Source organism: Notechis scutatus, chromosome 4 (assembly GCF_049901735.1).
Source record: "Notechis scutatus isolate UNSWTSFEM ecotype Mainland chromosome 4, rNotScu1.2, whole genome shotgun sequence".
Classification (NCBI taxonomy): Eukaryota; Metazoa; Chordata; class Lepidosauria; order Squamata; family Elapidae; genus Notechis; species Notechis scutatus.
This window is the reverse complement of record NC_142012.1, coordinates 153,167,637-153,184,908: the sequence shown is the minus strand read 5'-3', so window position 1 is coordinate 153,184,908 and position 17,272 is coordinate 153,167,637. Positions and strand designations below refer to the sequence as shown.

General features: G+C 38.5%; 1 protein-coding gene across 1 annotated transcript in view; it reads right to left on the bottom strand.

Moving 5' to 3' along the window:
• Nucleotides 1–17,272, bottom strand: part of FNDC3B (fibronectin type III domain containing 3B) — a 322,478-nt gene that overhangs the window by 136,280 nt on the left and 168,926 nt on the right. The window contains exon 4 of the mRNA XM_087965339.1: nucleotides 2,217–2,293. Within this exon, the coding sequence (XP_087821465.1) occupies nucleotides 2,217–2,293 (77 nt within the window). The remainder of the gene's footprint in view (nucleotides 1–2,216; nucleotides 2,294–17,272) is intronic.

Genomic DNA, 17,272 nt, shown 5'->3' with positions numbered 1-17,272 from the left:
CCACAATCAGTGACTAAATTTGGACATCGGGAAAAAAAATGCTTCCTAGAGGAACGTAATGGTAAACCGACTCCCATCTATTGACCAAGAAAACCTTACGGACATGTTCGTGAAGATACCAGAAGTCAACTTTGACTTGATTTAACTTCATTCTTAAATAATTTTACTCCAGTTCAGATCTTGTTCAGATCTTGACAACCTTTTCAATAATTACAGTTTTCATAAGTTATTGATTTATATCCTTACAGTACAAAGTCGCTTTTTGTGAGTTAGGCAGTCATACACATTTGATAAATAAATAAATTCAAGATGCTGGTTACTATCTATAAAGCAGTGGTGGTATGCTACCGGTTCTGCCTGGTTCTGCCAAGCCGGTAGCGGCGATGAGCAGCAGAGACTGAACCAGTTCTCTCTGCTGTTGGGTCCACCCGCCCGCCCAGGCTCCCATACTCACCTTTATCCTCTGCTTTTGAAGCACAGCTGCTTTCCGCGGCAGCTGCTGAAGCAACCGGGAAAGTTCAGGCTTGCAGGAAGTGAGTTGGAACGCCTCTGCGCCTACACAAATGCCTCTGCGCCTGTGCAAAGTGCGTGCCTGTGCAAAGTGCGTGTTTGGCACATGCATGCACGCAAAGTGTGTGCATGCATGCAAAGCGCGCCCACCAAGCCACGCCCACTGAACCAGTGGTGATAGTTTTTGAATCTCACCACTGCTATAAAGCCCTTCATGGTACATAGCCAGGTCATTTGAAGGACTTTCCTCTTTTTCTTACTTCTACCTGGGGACCCCTGACTTAAATAATGTCATCTTGTGGGTCCACAGGAGGCATAGAATGAAACAACATCCACCCCTTCAAATTCAGATCAACTGCATTCTCTTTGCCTTTCTAAAAACCCTTTTTTTCCTCCTAAGCATTAAATCAAAGGATTTTGTGCCCATCTTGATGATCTCTGACTGTTTGATGCTCTCTGAAGTTGCCTCTGGTGCTATATGTTTTTGCTATATTTTTACCTCTTCTTTATTAGTGTGCATTGTCTTCAATCATGTACATCACCTTGAGTCAGTGCTGATTGGAAAACTCTATAAAGTTTGATTGATTAAATAAATAAATGCCCTAACAAAGCATACTTTAAAACATGTTATCAAAAATGAATGTCAAATATGGGAATACTATAATACATAACAGAGTTATGAAGTAGGCTAGATCAAGAGAAAGACATGGCAAGGATTCTAGGAATCCACCTTATTGCAGTAAGGTAGAGTATCAGAATTTTGAAAGCCTGACTAAATTGCTCCCTGTTCCACAATATACCAAAAATAAAATAAAATGAAATAAAAATCAAGGTGAGTTAGCTTTGAATTTCTTTTTCATATTCTTTCTCAGAATCTGTTCTGCAAGTCCCTCCTTAATGGCTCTTCCATTCCTTTCCTATCCCCAAGGTCAGTTCTGCATTCCTTTACAAGTTCAGCCATCAGCAAAAGGATCATAACTATCTCATCCTGGAGCACTTAAAAGAAAATACGTTGACAGGTTCTACCAGATGGAAATGGGACAGTCTTTTTAAGATAGACAGAGCTCTGGATGTCTTCTCAGATTAACAAATACCTGGTTAGTTGCTGGAAACTAGCAATACTATTAAGAAAATATTTCAGCTCCTTCTGATCTATATGCTGAAATGTGTGGAAATCAGTCACAGAATGTATTTGATTATTCAACCAAGGCAAACAGTAATTGAAACCCTTATCTGTTTTTGCAATGGAAATACATTAAGTTGAGGGGGGAAAAGGAGTTGATACTCAACCCAAGAGATGACATAATCAACATTTCAACTGACAAAGTAAAAAAATAGAAACTGTCACAATAAAAGTAGCCAAAATAGATTTACTAGAAACGCCTGGCTTATAAACCAGTGTCAAAATTATCTCCCTTATGGCAATGAACTACTATGTCACAGTGAGTAAGAATTCTTCCCCTACAGCTCATAGTAATTAAATATAGAGCAAAGAGTTACTGCTGGGAATGAAATCTATTGTTTTTTTAGATTTAACTAGTGTCTACATACACTCACATCATGCCTTTGAAGCCAGCCTTGAAAGATTGACATTTGTGTGTTTTTCTTTGAAATGAAAAGGAGAGAAATTGCAGAAATGCCATTATAGATTTGGTGGAGAACACACAACCCAGCCATGCTACATTCTCCTGCTGAAGGAAGCATACCTGTGATATATAACCTGGAGGCACATGTATGGGAGGAATAGATCCATTGGGGGACATCATGGGTACTTCTGCAGGTCCTGTGGGACAGGGAAAAAAAGAAAATTAAACAACTGAGACACATTTAATGCTCATGTAGTGCAGTGAGCTGAAAATTTCCATAATAATTTGATTTAGTTATTTGGGGGGTTATGTAGAAGTCACATTTTATGCATATTTCTCTGGTTGTGAGAAGCTATCTTGAGTGGTTTTGCATTCACTGCATACTAGAATACCTTTTGGGGTAGATTATAAATACTAACAAATGACAAACAAACTGCCTCTATCCTTGTAATGGTATTGTTGATATTGAAGCAACTACTAGTTCCAGTGCACTGGCTTCATTTTGTATAATCTTGTTAACCTTGTGCAAACAATACTTTCCTTCTCACATACCTAGATCAGGAGTGTCAAACTTGATTTCACTGAGGGACACATCAGGGTTGTGTTTGACCTCTGGGGGGCGTGGCCAGGGGGTATGGCCAGCTCAACGTCATTCACATTGGGGCGCCTGCAGTGGCCCGAGCACTCTGCCAGTAAAAATGGGCTCTCGAGCTCTGTTTCCAGCTGTGACTGCTTCCTGCAACCCTCAGCCAGCGAAAATGGACCACTGTGGGCTGGTCCTTTGCTGTTTCCAGGGCAGCCCCATGAGCTAGATCTAAGCACCGCGTGGGCCGAATCTGGCTCCCAGGCCTTGAGTTAGACTCCCTGACCTAGATGAAAATTATTGAGTATGCAGAACTATTTCTAAATTAATGTGAAATAAACTAATACACAAACAGCAGCCATATCTCTCCAGGTACATCTATCAATCAACCTTTATTATCAGAGTACAACATGTGTACAATGAGATTGGCTGAGCCTCCCTTTGTGTATCCCCCCAACACAACTCACAGTAAAGACAGAAGTCCCGAACCCAGTGAATCCTACTAACAAACACACAATCTAATTGTACCATGTGAACTTGTTGCACAGCGCGCTGGCCCGCAAGTCTAAAGAATGTTTCTGTTGTGTGTGCAATAAGCTTTCCAATGCTCATAGTTACAATTGAACACCTATGTCAACTTTGAGCTATTTGGTTTACCCAGATCCGATTCACAAAGCTTGAGTATCAAACATGGTACATCCTGGTTTACATTTGGATTAACAACATGAGGCTGAAAAAATCCCACTGACTTTCATGACTAATAAGTCTTCGTCCAACAGTAGTCACTTTTGTTAGTATATATCTCAAAATCTAAATTGCACCAGAAAGCCTCTGTTGTTGACTGATGCTTTACAATGGTAATAAAAACCTTAAGTGTTACTACATACTAAGAAATAATTCTGGAGAATTACATTCACAGGAATCTATTCGGATGTAATGACTGACATTCAAAGAAGCATATAACAACTTAAATATATGAATGGTTCAATATATCAGAATTATGACCCTTCAGAGATATGCTGAAGGTATCTGTTTGATGAGAGCTAGAGAAGAAGACTTAAGGGAACTCTTGCTGAAGCTCAAAGAACAGATCATGTCAACAGATAATGACATTGTGGGAAGTAAGCAGACAGGAAGGTGACATTATATCAAAACTTCATTTTCTATAATCACAAAAAGTCACAGGAATGGTTTTCATAGCCATGAAGTAAATGGATGTCCACTATTTCACTATTGTAGATCTAGACCAGAGGTCTCCAAATTTAAGACTTGTGGACGTCAACTCACAGAATTCCCTAGCCAGCATGGTTGATTGAGGAGCTGAAGTTCACAAGCCTTAAAGATGCCAAGTTTGGAGATCTCTGATCTAGAAAAAAATATTAAACTGCAGAGACAGAATCCTGACAACTTCAGTACATGTCAAAGTAATATTTATTCCAAGTGTAATGTCTCTCTAGGTAATCAGCAAAACTGAACAATGAAAAATGGACTTCTCCTAATTGTAGTACATTACTAGAGAAGATTGTTGAGGAACCTTGGAGTGGAAGAACAAACCTCCCTACACTGTCTAAAGTTATCTTGGTTAGCTATATAAATAGTCTAAATAAATAAATCTGTCCTAAATGACATAAAAGCAGATCGCTCAATAGAAGCATCATTAATGAAATTAAAACTTTGGTATTTTACACACATAATGGAAAACCATTGGAGAAGACCTTGAAGTTTGGGGAAAAGAAGGCAATTGAGAAAGACTGACATAAAACAAGATAGCCAGTTACTGTCACTGATGACATAAGTGTATGTTTATAAGAACACAAAGGAATTATTACTGATGCAGAAAAGTGGTGTTCATTGGGTTACAGAGTCGGAAGCACTCTGAAAGACAGAACAATTGATACAAGAAAACTCAGTCAGTTCACAGTTTATAAGATACAAGCTAGAGATTTCAAATTCAAAATTTGGTCCTGTTGCTATTTATGGTATACTAACTCTTGATCCTACATAGAGATCCAGCCATGTGCATAAACATTCATAAAGATCTGCATGCCTCATTTAAGTTGTATAAATAACATAGTAAACCACATAATGTGAATGCTCTCCTGGCGTAAAAGAAATAGCTCCAGCTTAGTTTTGAAATATTTGAAACTACTCTCTGAAAAATGCAAGAGTTAAAAACAAATGAAATTGCCACTCGTATAGATGCAGTGTTTGGCATCGGCATCTAGATAAAGCTTTTTCTTTATGACTGTTGAATGAAGGCTCCCAGTCGCATTCAATTTTACATATGTGAAGAAATATCTCAGGAACATCATAAAACTCATTACCTCAGCACTTCAGATTAACCAAAGAATGTGGTTATATAAGCAAGAGACTTAAAAGTTTCCACTCAAAGCTCCAGCCCTGGATGTGAAAAGATACTTTCTGGAGGATCAAATGTAAATATAGTAAAATGCATCTAACATAGGGATTAGAACCCTGAACTAAAAAAAAATATAAATCTAGATAAAATGGGAAATAAAAACCACAGAGTAGCTTAAAAGTAAACTTCTTCAAACTGGTAACCTCCAGTGATCTTGGGATCCTAATTCCTAGAGTTCATTTCTGGGAATTGTACTCCCAAAACATCTAGAGGAAAATCTATTAGATGGAGACTTTGCTTAGAAGAGAATAGGCCAATTAGTTCCTCTAGAACAGGGGTGTCAAACTCAATTTCATTGTGGGTCGCACCAGGGTTGTATTTGACCTTGGGGTGGGGGTGGTGGCACGGCCAGCTCAACGTCACTCGTTTTGGGGTGCCTGTGGTGGCCTGAGCACTCTGCCAGTGAAAATGGAGCTAGGGAGGGCCGTGCGCAGCCCTCTTGAGCTCTGTTTTCACTGGCAGAGGATTGGAGGCCGTTGCAGCTGAAAATGGAGTTTGGGAGGACCTCACATGGCCCTCCCAACTTCCATTTTCACTGCCAGAGAAACCACCAGCCAGTCCTTTGCTGTTTCCAAGATGGCTTTGGGGGCCTTGAGTTTAACACCTCTACTCTAGAAGGACTAGACGTGACATGATAGCAGTGTTCCGATATCTCAGGGGTTTTCTACTTTTAGTTCAAAGCAGGTGCCGACTGCTTTTACATTCAAATTCCCTTTGCAAGAGACTTGTTTTAGCCTCAGTTTCTTTAAGTTGGGTGGACTTCAATTCCCAGAATTCGCCGGGCAGACATTATGGTATTCTCAACAGATGACTATCCTGCCTCTGTTTAAATACCTCCAGGGAAGAGAATCTGTCACCTTCCAAACCAATTTGTTCCACTGTTGTTGTAAGTCAAGGACTACCTGAATTAAGTTTGCCTCCTGATATAAGGGTATTTTATGAATGGCTACTACACCATGGGAGATTATTTAACAACAAGGGCATATCCCTAAAATTCCAAATATTCCCAGTAGTCTAACATGTTGGAGATTATTACAATGAAATATCGTATCATTTATACATAGAAGACAATTTTGAAATCTATAGCTGGCCAATACAATCTGAATCTATCCAAATTCCTCCCAGAAGCCTATAGAATGGTGTAGGAAATAACTCTTCTTTTCTTAATCTAAGAACTGATGCTTTCACCCAAAGTCACTGATCCATGAGGATTCATTTATTCGTAGTGGTGCCCAAGCAGGTATCAATTTGTCCCTCACATGATCTTCTAGTCCAACCCCCTGCTTAGGCAGGAAACCGTATACCATTTCAGATAAATGGTTATCCAATCTCCTCTTAAAAACGTCCAGTGTTGGAGGATTTCTAACATCTGGAGACAAATTGTTCCACTGATTAATTGTTCTAACTCTCTTCACTATGGCAATTTCGTACCATAGTCAGTTCACATCTGGCCTACTTGAAAAGAATGAATGATATTATAATATATGAAAAGCTATTGGGTTCTAAATACTAAAGAAACAAAACAAGAAGCCAATTATTTCTGTGACTTATTAGCTGGCACACTAATTACTTTGCCTTATTGAGTGAACAGATTTAAATCCAGCAGCACAACCATGTCCTTCAAGTTTGCATCACTTTCCAGAAATAATCACAATTCCACTATGATGGAAGTGGTCATATATCCTATGACTATCTTCCTTTATTTTCTCTCTCTCTCCAGAATGAAGTCATGTCTTATTTCAGGAAGTTCTGTCTGATTAATCACCCTCTCATTTTAAATTCCCAACTCTTTAAAAAAAAAATACTGAAACGAAGGTGGGGTTTTTTGTTTTTTTTTTGCTATTTGGAACAGATCACAATATTTGCTTGCTCATATGTCATTTTAATATGGTCATTAACTTATTCATTTATATTATTTAATACTTTGAGTACTCTGCAGGAAACATCTAGAAATAGTTTATCATTAACACTGCCTGATGTCATTTTCAATGTTACTCTAGTCCAGCCTTTCTTAACCAAATAAGGCTCTACATTTCTTGGGCCAAAACTCCCATCATTCCCCACCCAACATGGTCCATGAATGCCTTTTTGCAGGTTTCTTCTTTTCCTGAAGTTTTAAAAAATATATTTATTATTATTATTTTTTCAATATACATCCATATTATGTGTGAACAGAATTAGTTCTGGGGCACCATTCATATTAATCCAATTCATCATAACAATATTAGTAATCTCTATCACATTTGTTGAATTTAAGTAATCCTTATTATATTGTTTAAACTTATATAAACAAAACAAAAAATGCCTAACTCCTCATCTTTATCTCGAAGGTTTTTTTTTACATGAACATTTGAATACCTCCCAGTGTTATATTTAAATGTTGAAATTTATGCTGTCCTATTATATCTAACTTATATTCTTCAGTTTTTTCAGTATAAAATTCAGTTAAGGAAGCCTATGGATTTCTTTCATGTTTTTTGTCAGTATTTTTTTTTGTCATTAAAAAGAACAGCATTTTATGATATGGAATACAAATACCCACTGCAGATAATTTACCCTTCACAACCATAGGAAGTATTTTCAACTACCTGTTCCATTTGTCAATTGTTGGTTTTAAAACTAAGCTCATGATCAACTTAATTTTTACAGAGTTCTTAAATTAAAGCTCTAAGCCTACACAAATCAAGTAGAACAGTCAAACAAGATGTAATTTTCAAATCCATTCCATTTGATATGGATGCCCATTTCATTAGGCACTGGATGGTTTACAAAATACAAAAAAACACCATTTTAATAGTTAAATATAATATAGAATATGGAATTTTCTACATGACCTACTTTAAATAATCTAAGTAACATCCAGTTTAATTAAGTTGCTTTAAGAAATTTGTTTAGGAGGAGTTCTTAGTTTTAGACCATGTTAACAGAATAATAGAGTTGGAAGGTCTTCTAGTCCAACTCCCTACGCATGCAGGAAACCCTATATCATTTCAGAGAAATGGTGATCCATTCTCTTCTTAAAAACCTCCAGTTTGGACAGTGGTGGGATTCAAAAAGTTTTACCACTGGTTCGGTGGGCGTGGCACAGAGGCGTTCCAACTCTCCTCCTGCAAGCCTGCACTCTCCCGGTCACTTCAGCAGCTGCCGCACAGCACTCTGCTGTGCCGCGCAAAGCAGCTGCATTTCAAATTCAGAGGATAAAGTTGAGTATTAGATCCCGGGCGGGCGGGCCCAACAGCACAGCAGCGGAGAGAACTGGTCCGGTCTCTGCTGCTCATTGCTGCTAATGGCTCTGCAGAACCGGGCCGAACCAGTAGAATACCACCACTGAGTTTGGAGCACCCACAACTTCAGGAGGCAAGTTGCTCCATAGATTAATTGTTCTAACAGTCAGGAAATTTCTCCTTAGTTCTAGGTTGCTTCTCTCCTTGATGAGTTTCCATCAATTTCCTCTAGTTCTGCCTTCAGGTGTTTGAGGAATAGCTTGACCTCCTCTTCTTTGTGACAGCCCCCCTTTAGATATTGGAACACTGCTATCATGTTAAACTATGCCTATTTATTTACTTGACTTTATGACTACCTATGCTAAGAGGTAGCAGCAGCAACATTATGCAAGAACTTCCAAAGCCGGATGGCTTAGTCCAGGGGCGCAAACTCATGTCGTCACAGCAGTGTCACATGACGTATCGGGACTTTTTTCCCCTTTGTAAACTGGGCATACGCATGGACAACATATGACGCATCTGGCCCATGGGCCGCAAGTTTGACAGCTCTGCTTTACTCATTCTACTCTGATGCAGTCTATCTCCCCCACCCTACAAGCTCCAAAGGGGAATAACCAGATTCTTTATGGCCTTCCAGAAGACTGGGTCCCAAGATCTTCTGTATCAGCCTCTTGCTACATACTGATTGTTTATAACCAATGAAGTCACTACTGATAATGCTTTTTAGCATAGCCAAGCTTCTACACTAAGTCACAAAGTTAATTTCCCTTTATTGAGGTCATCTGTTCTTCTTTCCTATTTTGATGCCAGTATTACGATGCACATCACAACTGATTTGTTTGAAAATGCACCCAAAAAATCATCTAGGGTGTGCGTGGATACCTGGAAAGGCAGTTAAACACAAGTGATCTGAATGTGGATTTTTAAATGAAAACTGAAGTCTCTTAGGTCTTGATAATAAGGCAGCTGTAATGTGATGAATAAGAAGTAACCCTCCACCACAAATTATTTAACCAGCAGTGGTAGCCTATGACATTAAGCAGCTTTCAATGTGCTGATAAATTCAGTCTCCAAGTGTGAATTTTTATGTGACCCGTGCACAAGCAAGCAATCAGTGGGATGAGCAGAATCACAAAGTTTGCCAATATATAGTAATAAAATGCACAAATGCTTCAGAGCAGAAGCTCTTAATTATTCTATCACATGCATCAAGGGCCAGACAAAACATAGGGGACTCAAAATTTGCTCAAATCCAGTTACAGGTAACCTTCAACTTATAACCATTTATTTAGTGGTGATTCAAAGTTATAACAGCGTTTAAAAAAAGTGACTGATGAGCATTTTTCACACTTTTGGCCATTGCAGCATTCTACTGGTCCCATGATCAGAATTTGGATGCTTGGCAACTGGCTCCTATTTATGACGGCTGCAGTGTCCCAGGGTCATGTGATCAGATTTTGCGACCTTCTGACAAGCAAAGTCAACGGGGAAATAATATTTAATAATATTTAATAAATGTGAAAATAAAGTTGATTTTTCTTTCAAGTTCACAGATACCTTAAAATCTTAAGAGATTTTAATCCCTGAGGCATTAGTTTAAAGCACTGACTTTAGCAAAATAGTGATGTTTGGAGTATCCAGACTTCCTATTTCCAATAAAGACTGTCATCTAGGTCATGGTTGTCCCAAAGATGCCTTTTCAGGAGGCAACTGGACTTTGTCTTTTTTCTTTTTTTTAAGATGTTGCCTTTTAGCTATGCAATTTGGGATGAACACCCTTCGAATGGTTTGGTTCAGGGGTGGTATTCAGCAGGTTCTAACCAGTTCTGGAGAACCGGTAGCAGAAATTTTGAATAGTTCGGAGAACCAGAAAATACCACCTCTGATTTTACAGTATCCTTCCCTGCCATGCCCACACCAAGCTATGCCCACAGAACTGGTAGTAAAAAAATTTGAATCCCACCACTGGTTTGGTTGTAGGAATGTATTTCTGGAAAAAGAATTGCAGACTGCAGGAACCAGGAACACTACTCAGGTGACCCTGAGGACAGAGATAAACCTCCAGGTGCTTCAATGACCCTCTAAAACAGGGCTGACAAACCCCCAGCCTGTGGGGTAGATGCATCATGCGCTGGCCACACTATGCTCTGTTTAGTGAAGGGGGAAAAAAGTCCCGATATGTCACATGACGCCACTGTGGCGCCATAAGTTTGACACCCCTGCTCTAAAAGGATGCAAATTACCACCTGTCTGCAAGGAATATAAATCCTTCCATTCCCCACAACCCAGTTAGAGCTGAAGGAGCTTCTTGGATGGGAGGCAAAATATCTTCCAAAAAAAGACCAGAAAGTCCAGTTGCCTCATGAAAGACAAACTCTAATTAGCAGTATAGAATATTGAGTAACAGATTGTCATCATACTGGGTGACAGATTGTCATTGCACATAGCTGGCAGGCATGAATCTTGAAGATATGTAGCGCATGTGTAAGACCACAAATATGATAGCTGGACTCATTACTTTTTTTTTTTAAAAAAAAGTATGTTGGCTGGCTTGGTGAAACAATACATCACTTGAAAATACTGACAGCTCGTACCTAGTTATCAAAGTAATAAATCAATTTCTAATAAAATACCACGTTTCCTGGCCTTTTAAAGGATGTTTGGAGTTAAAGTTACTATCCTAGTCAAACAATTAAAAGTCACCTCTGCTGCTTATCTTCTTTTCCTTACCTTGTGGTCTATCTCTTGTGAACACATTAAATCATGGAAAGCTACCAGCAAAGATTAGTCCGTAGATTTTTCAAGCACTGGGAATAAGCTTTAGTCCCAGAACAATTTATCAGCTAGGCGACAATGTGTAAATCACATCTGTCTAGACTATAAGACAAGGGACAAATATCTGTCTAACATAGCAAATACTGTTAAAGAAATCACTTCACCTACTGAAGGGGAAAATCCATGAAGTATGTTAAAATCAGCTCTATCAAATTAATTCATCATCAGCCAGCAGCCAAAACATTTCAGACTAAGATGTAACTCAGTACACTCACTGATTATGGAATACAGTTGACGCTGAACCCGATAATTTAAATTGCATTTTCAAAGAGTGAGAGGAAAGGCCTTAAAATTCATGTGAATTTCCACTATCACAACACTAAGGCACCTATCAAATATTCATCAGTTACGTAATGTCTGCTTTTAATGTTTGTATTCCCAACAGATATGTATGGTATGCACTTCATTTCTATCCTGCTGAATAAACTAGCTTTATGTCAATGCAAGTCACATGGGCATTGCTTCCCTTTCATTTCCTCTATCAGCTTTAGATTGCTACAGACTAAACTAAGGGGAGAAACCTTTTTCTACATTCAGGAAAAAATAGGATAACCAAGTACATTGGACAACTTGCATGTCCCCGTATATTCTCTCTCTCTCTCTCTCTCTCTCTCTCTCTCTCTCTCTCTCTCTCCCTCCCTCCCTCCCTCCCTCCCCTCCCTCTCTCTCTCCCCCACCCTCCCTTCCTCCCTCTCAAAGGCATGTACAGGTGGTTCTCTACTTACAACCATTTGTTTAGTTACTGTTTGAAGTTACAAAGCAACACTGAAAATATTGAACCCAAACCAGAACTATTTCTATTAGGCATAATAACAGAAAAAGATAATAAAAAAGATAAATACATTATGCTACATATCTTAACAGATTTTCTACGCACAATTTTGGAAGCAGGAAAATGTAACATCAGAGAGTGTTGTTATAAAAAAAATTTAGACTGTGCAGAGATGGACAGACTCACAATGAAATTAAGAGACAAAGAAGAGTTGATATATTATAATGTCTGGGATGCCTGGTATGAATGGTTTAAGAATAAAAAGAAATCAAAATGGCAATTAGGTAAAGAATAAGAAACTATGTAAATACTTATATCTATATTCATATCTATCTATATTTATTTACATATGAAGTTGAAATTGTATAATGAAAGAAATGTGTATATAGAAAGATGATAAGGGAATGTAAAAGATGTCTTGATGTTGATATAATCATGTATAAAGTTTTATTGTCTGTTTTTAAATTTTGAAAACTAAATAAAATTTAATTGTTTAAAAAAAGAAAAGAAAAAAAGCAAAAGCAAAAAGGAGGCTTAACCATTGCAACGTCCCCATGGTCACATGATCAAAATTTGGACGTTTGACAACTGGCATGTATTTATGACGGATGCAGTGTCCCAGGATCATCTGATCACCTTTTGATTCTGACAAAGCAAAGTCAAAGGGGAAGCCACTTAAGCATGTCACTAATTTAATAAGTGCAGTGATTCATTTAACAACTCTGGCAAGGAAGTTAGTAAAGTGGTGCAAACCTCACTCAACAGTCTTCCATCGCAATGGAAATTTTGGGGTCAAATTGTGGTTGTAAGTTGAGGACTACCTGAATTCTGAACATGTGGTGAAGATCTCTGCAGCAGCCTCCTTTAATCTCATGATTTCTGCAGCAACCTTCTTCGATTTCCATAATCCTAAAACCAGTACAGCCAATGGGAAGGGACCCTCTGAAGAACATTAACAAATAGTAGTAAAGCAATGATATATAAGATTAATGGAGACCAAGGAAGAAACGCCCAAGCAACATTATTTGTCCAGGTTTGAGCTATCTGCAGTTCCTTGTGCCAAGCAGTACTGAAAACATGGAATCAAATTAGAAATTAGATACTACCTCAATTTTATTCATGGATGAATAAAATTTAGATAGTGTCTAATTTCTAATATTTACCAACTTCCTTAAGTCTGCCCCCTCTGTTCTTACACCAAATTGCTAGGGCAAAACTAAACAATGGTCCACAGTATATACGGACATGATCCACAGATTCACTGTAGTTTTCATGCAGAAGACTTCAGGTTTATCAATTGCAGCCTTCTCAAATATGATTGGGAGGGACTGCGATCAAAAAAATAGAGAAATGCCGCAAGAAATTTCATGCAGACTTTTACCACACTCCTACTACTGGAAGGATTAGGTTTCTCCTACTACATTTCTGCAAAAGTATTCCCAGATCTCTCTAATCACATGCCATCGGCAGGATTGAAGATCCAAATTAATCTATTGTGCTTATAGGTGCGAGGGCAATGAAATTACTATTTTTCTGTAAGAAAAAGATTACCACCCTTGCTCCCTGCGGTCTACAACCCCGGATGACCTTCATAGTTTCCTCCCTCCCACGTGGCTGCCCAGCCTGGCCCTTTATGAAAAAGAAGAAGAAAAATGCTAAAGGCAGCTGTTCAGTGTCTTAAAAAATCCTGTTCCAAATCTTCCTGGACAAGGCTAGAACATGGAGCTAATTTGACTTGAAGTCAGCTTCTGCTTCATGTCTGGTGAAGCAGGTATAATTGATCAATTTTACTATGGGAATATAATGCATAGTAAATAGTCATCAGTTTTCTGGTTTTTCAGTCCAAACTAACCATTTCAGCTTGTGTCCACTTAATAATCCCAGTAGTAGGAGTGTGGTGGAGTAGGTTGGTAGGACACTGGGCTAACAATTGGCAGCCTTGCATTCGAGATCCAGTTGCTGTCGCAAAACAGGGTGAGTTTCTATTACTCACTCCAGCTTCTGCTGACCCAACAGTTTGAAAGTGGGTGACTGAAAATAGATAAATGGGTACCACTTTGGTGGGAAACTTAACAGGGGCAATGTTGATGTCACCCTTCAACCCTTTCAACCTGGGAGCACTTCAGTGCTCCCAACATGACTGAAGTAGTATTTATTTCCAGCAGTGTACTGTATCACAGATATGGTCTAGGTCAGGGGTGTCAAACTTGATTTCATTGAGGGCTGCATCAGGATTGTGTTTGGGGCTGGGGGGACAGGGGGGCATAGCCAGCTTGACATCACTCGTGTCAGGAGTGCCTGTAGGGACCTGAGCACTCTGCCAGCGAAAACTGGCACCTGAGCTCCATTTTTGGCTGCAACGGCCTCCTGCCAGCGAAAACAGAGCTCAGGAGAGCCTTATGCCGTCCTCCAGTTTTCGCTGGCAGAGGCATGGCACGCCAGTCCTTCGCTGTTTCCAGGGTGGCCTTGTGGGCCTGATCTAAGCACCCCATGGCCTGGATCTGGGCCCTGGGCCTTGAGTTTGACACCCCTGGTCTAGGAATTAATGACTTTGATGGTGTTTCCACTGTTCGAATGTGTCTTTAGTAGTTTTTTTTAACTTCTGGGATGTATTCTTTACTCATCACATTTTTTAACTTGTCCATGCTTGATGTTATCCAACTGTAAACTATCTAGATATTAAGAAAGGAGAATGTTTGTAGCTCAGGGTTAAAATGAGGGTTTCTGGGTGCTCTCTAAGCTTGCTTATTTTCTTGCAAACATTTCATTACCCTTAGGGTAATGAAATGTTTGCATGAAACAAGCAAGGTCAGAAAGCACCCAAGGACCTTTCATATCCAGATACTAGCAGGCTTCACCCTGGTAATTTGCCTGGTTGGAAATTCTATTCCATTACTGTTTGTGATTTTATCTTGCTTTATTGCTAGTATATAGCACATTTCTCTAGGCTAACTTCCATTCCTTTATCTCTTCTAAAAATTACAGCTATGATTTTGTTGCTTTTATTTGTGCTAAAAATTACAGTGTTTGTTAATGACTATGTTCCAATTTCTGATTTTCCATAAGGCTTCAGGTCTTCCATATAAACCAAATATGTGATTTATTAGCATTTTTAAAATGGTTTGATAGCAAGAATTTGTTTTCTTCAAAATCACTGAAAGTGAGATTATGGTAATGACAAATATAAAGGTGATAATGAATCACTCTGGAAGATGTCTTGCTAATAATGACATATTTTTCATTTCCAACCACCAATTCTGTCTTCCATTGCTTTATTATTTCTTTTCTAAACTTTCTAACATTTTTACTGACATCAGTTGCTTCCAAACATTTGATGATCCAATCATGTAGTAATGAATCAATGCCTTTTGATAATCAATACAGACCATACGTAACTTGGTTTTCAGTTTTTGCTATTTTCCAGACATTTTATCGATCAAAAGTTGTTGTTTTTAATCTCTGATTTTCTTTCTGTTCTACTGGAGGGATGTTGCTTTCTGCTAAATAATCTTGGAGTTTATCAACTATTATCCTTGTGAATTAACTTAAATATTATAGACAAGCTTATTATTGGAGTATAATTTCGCTGGTCTTTTTGAATCAGTTACGTTTTGCCATTAATTAACCAGTGTCTGAGGTCCTTTATGGAAGCTGATTAGCTATAATTGGCTGTAAGCTAGTCATATATTTAAGCCCAAACCCAAACAATGGATCATTTCCAGGAATTTGCTGTTATTATTTGTTCTTCCATTTGAGTTTTACTACATTCATCTTCAATTTTTTTTAATTCAACCAGCTTTTTTATTATAGCGTTTTTGAGTTTTCCATACATCTTTCCAAAATGGAATTGTTTCCTTTTAGTTTGGTTTTCCATTTTAATAATTTTTATTGCCATTTATACTTTGGTAGAATCGCTTCTGGTTTGATTGAAATAGCTGATTTTGCTTTAAATTGCATGATCTGTGTCTCGTAGTGTTCACTTTTCCCAGCTATTGCTGTTATGTGATTTCCAAAGTCTGCAAGTTTTCTGGTGTTAAGCCAATATATATATTTCATTAGTCTAATTTTCTTAATCCTTACATTCTTCAATGTTTGCTTTTTCATGCTCTTTATGTTACTCACGTTTGGTCTTAATTTCTTGTCTCAACTACCTTGCAAGGCCATCTACCTTGCAGATCATTTGGATTTTTGCTTATGTTAGGAAGTCTTTAATACTAGAGCATCATTGAAACTGATTACAGGTAGTCCTTGATTTACGACCACAATTGAGCTTAAAATTTCTGTGGCGAGACAAGACAGTGTCAGCCCATTTTATGACTTTCCTTGCCACAGTTGTTAATTTAGTAACATGATTGTTGGGTGAATCTGGCTTTGGCTTTGCTTGTCAGAAGGTCACAAAAGGTGACCACAGGACCCCTGGACACTGAAATGGCATAAATACATGCCAGTTGTTAAGCATCTGAATATTGATCTTGGGACCATGGGGACACTACAATGATCGTAAGTGTGAAAAACAGACATGAGTGACTTTTCTCAGTGCAATTGTCACTAAACAAATGGTTATAAGTTGAGGACTGCCTGTACGGTATTGTCAGTTTTTCCTCTTCTGTTCTACAGGAGAAGAGAGGGCGAGTGAACTACAGAGATGGTTACTTTAGGCTCTGTGGCAGCTCAGGAAACAATAATAGTAATAGCGCTTAGACTTATATACCGCTCCACAGTGCTTTACAGCCCCATCTAAGCAGTTTTATAGAGTCAGCATATTGCCCCCAGCAACCTGGGTCCTCATTTTACTGACCTCGGAAGGAAGGAAGAAGGCTGAGTCAATCTTGAGCGGGTCAAGATCGAATTCCTGGCAGTTGGCACAGTCAGCCTGTAATGCTGCATTCTAACCATTGCGCTACCATGTCTCATAATGATTTTTAGTTTTTGTTCTCGGCAATTATAGTTCAGCAGAAGTAAAGATGATTCACCGGCTTTGAGGAATCAGAGGAATCCTACTGAAAATCACATTATACCCAAATGGCCTCCAGAAATACTAGACTACATATCTCAGATTACACAGACAAATTCAAAGCACACGAAGCCCTATTTTGTATGTGGCATCCACAAACATAAAATAAAATATATTTATATTTTATAAAATATTATAAATTCATAGATTAAAAATATTTTTGACCATTTTTGTTTAGCAGAACACATCTTTTTCACTCAAAGATCAGTTTTAAAATATAGCCACCCAACTTGTACGTTGCTCTATGAAGGCTATTTAAATATAGCCACCCAATTTGTATGTTGCTCTATGAAGGCGATTTACTAGGGTGGGGTTGAGGCACAGAAGGA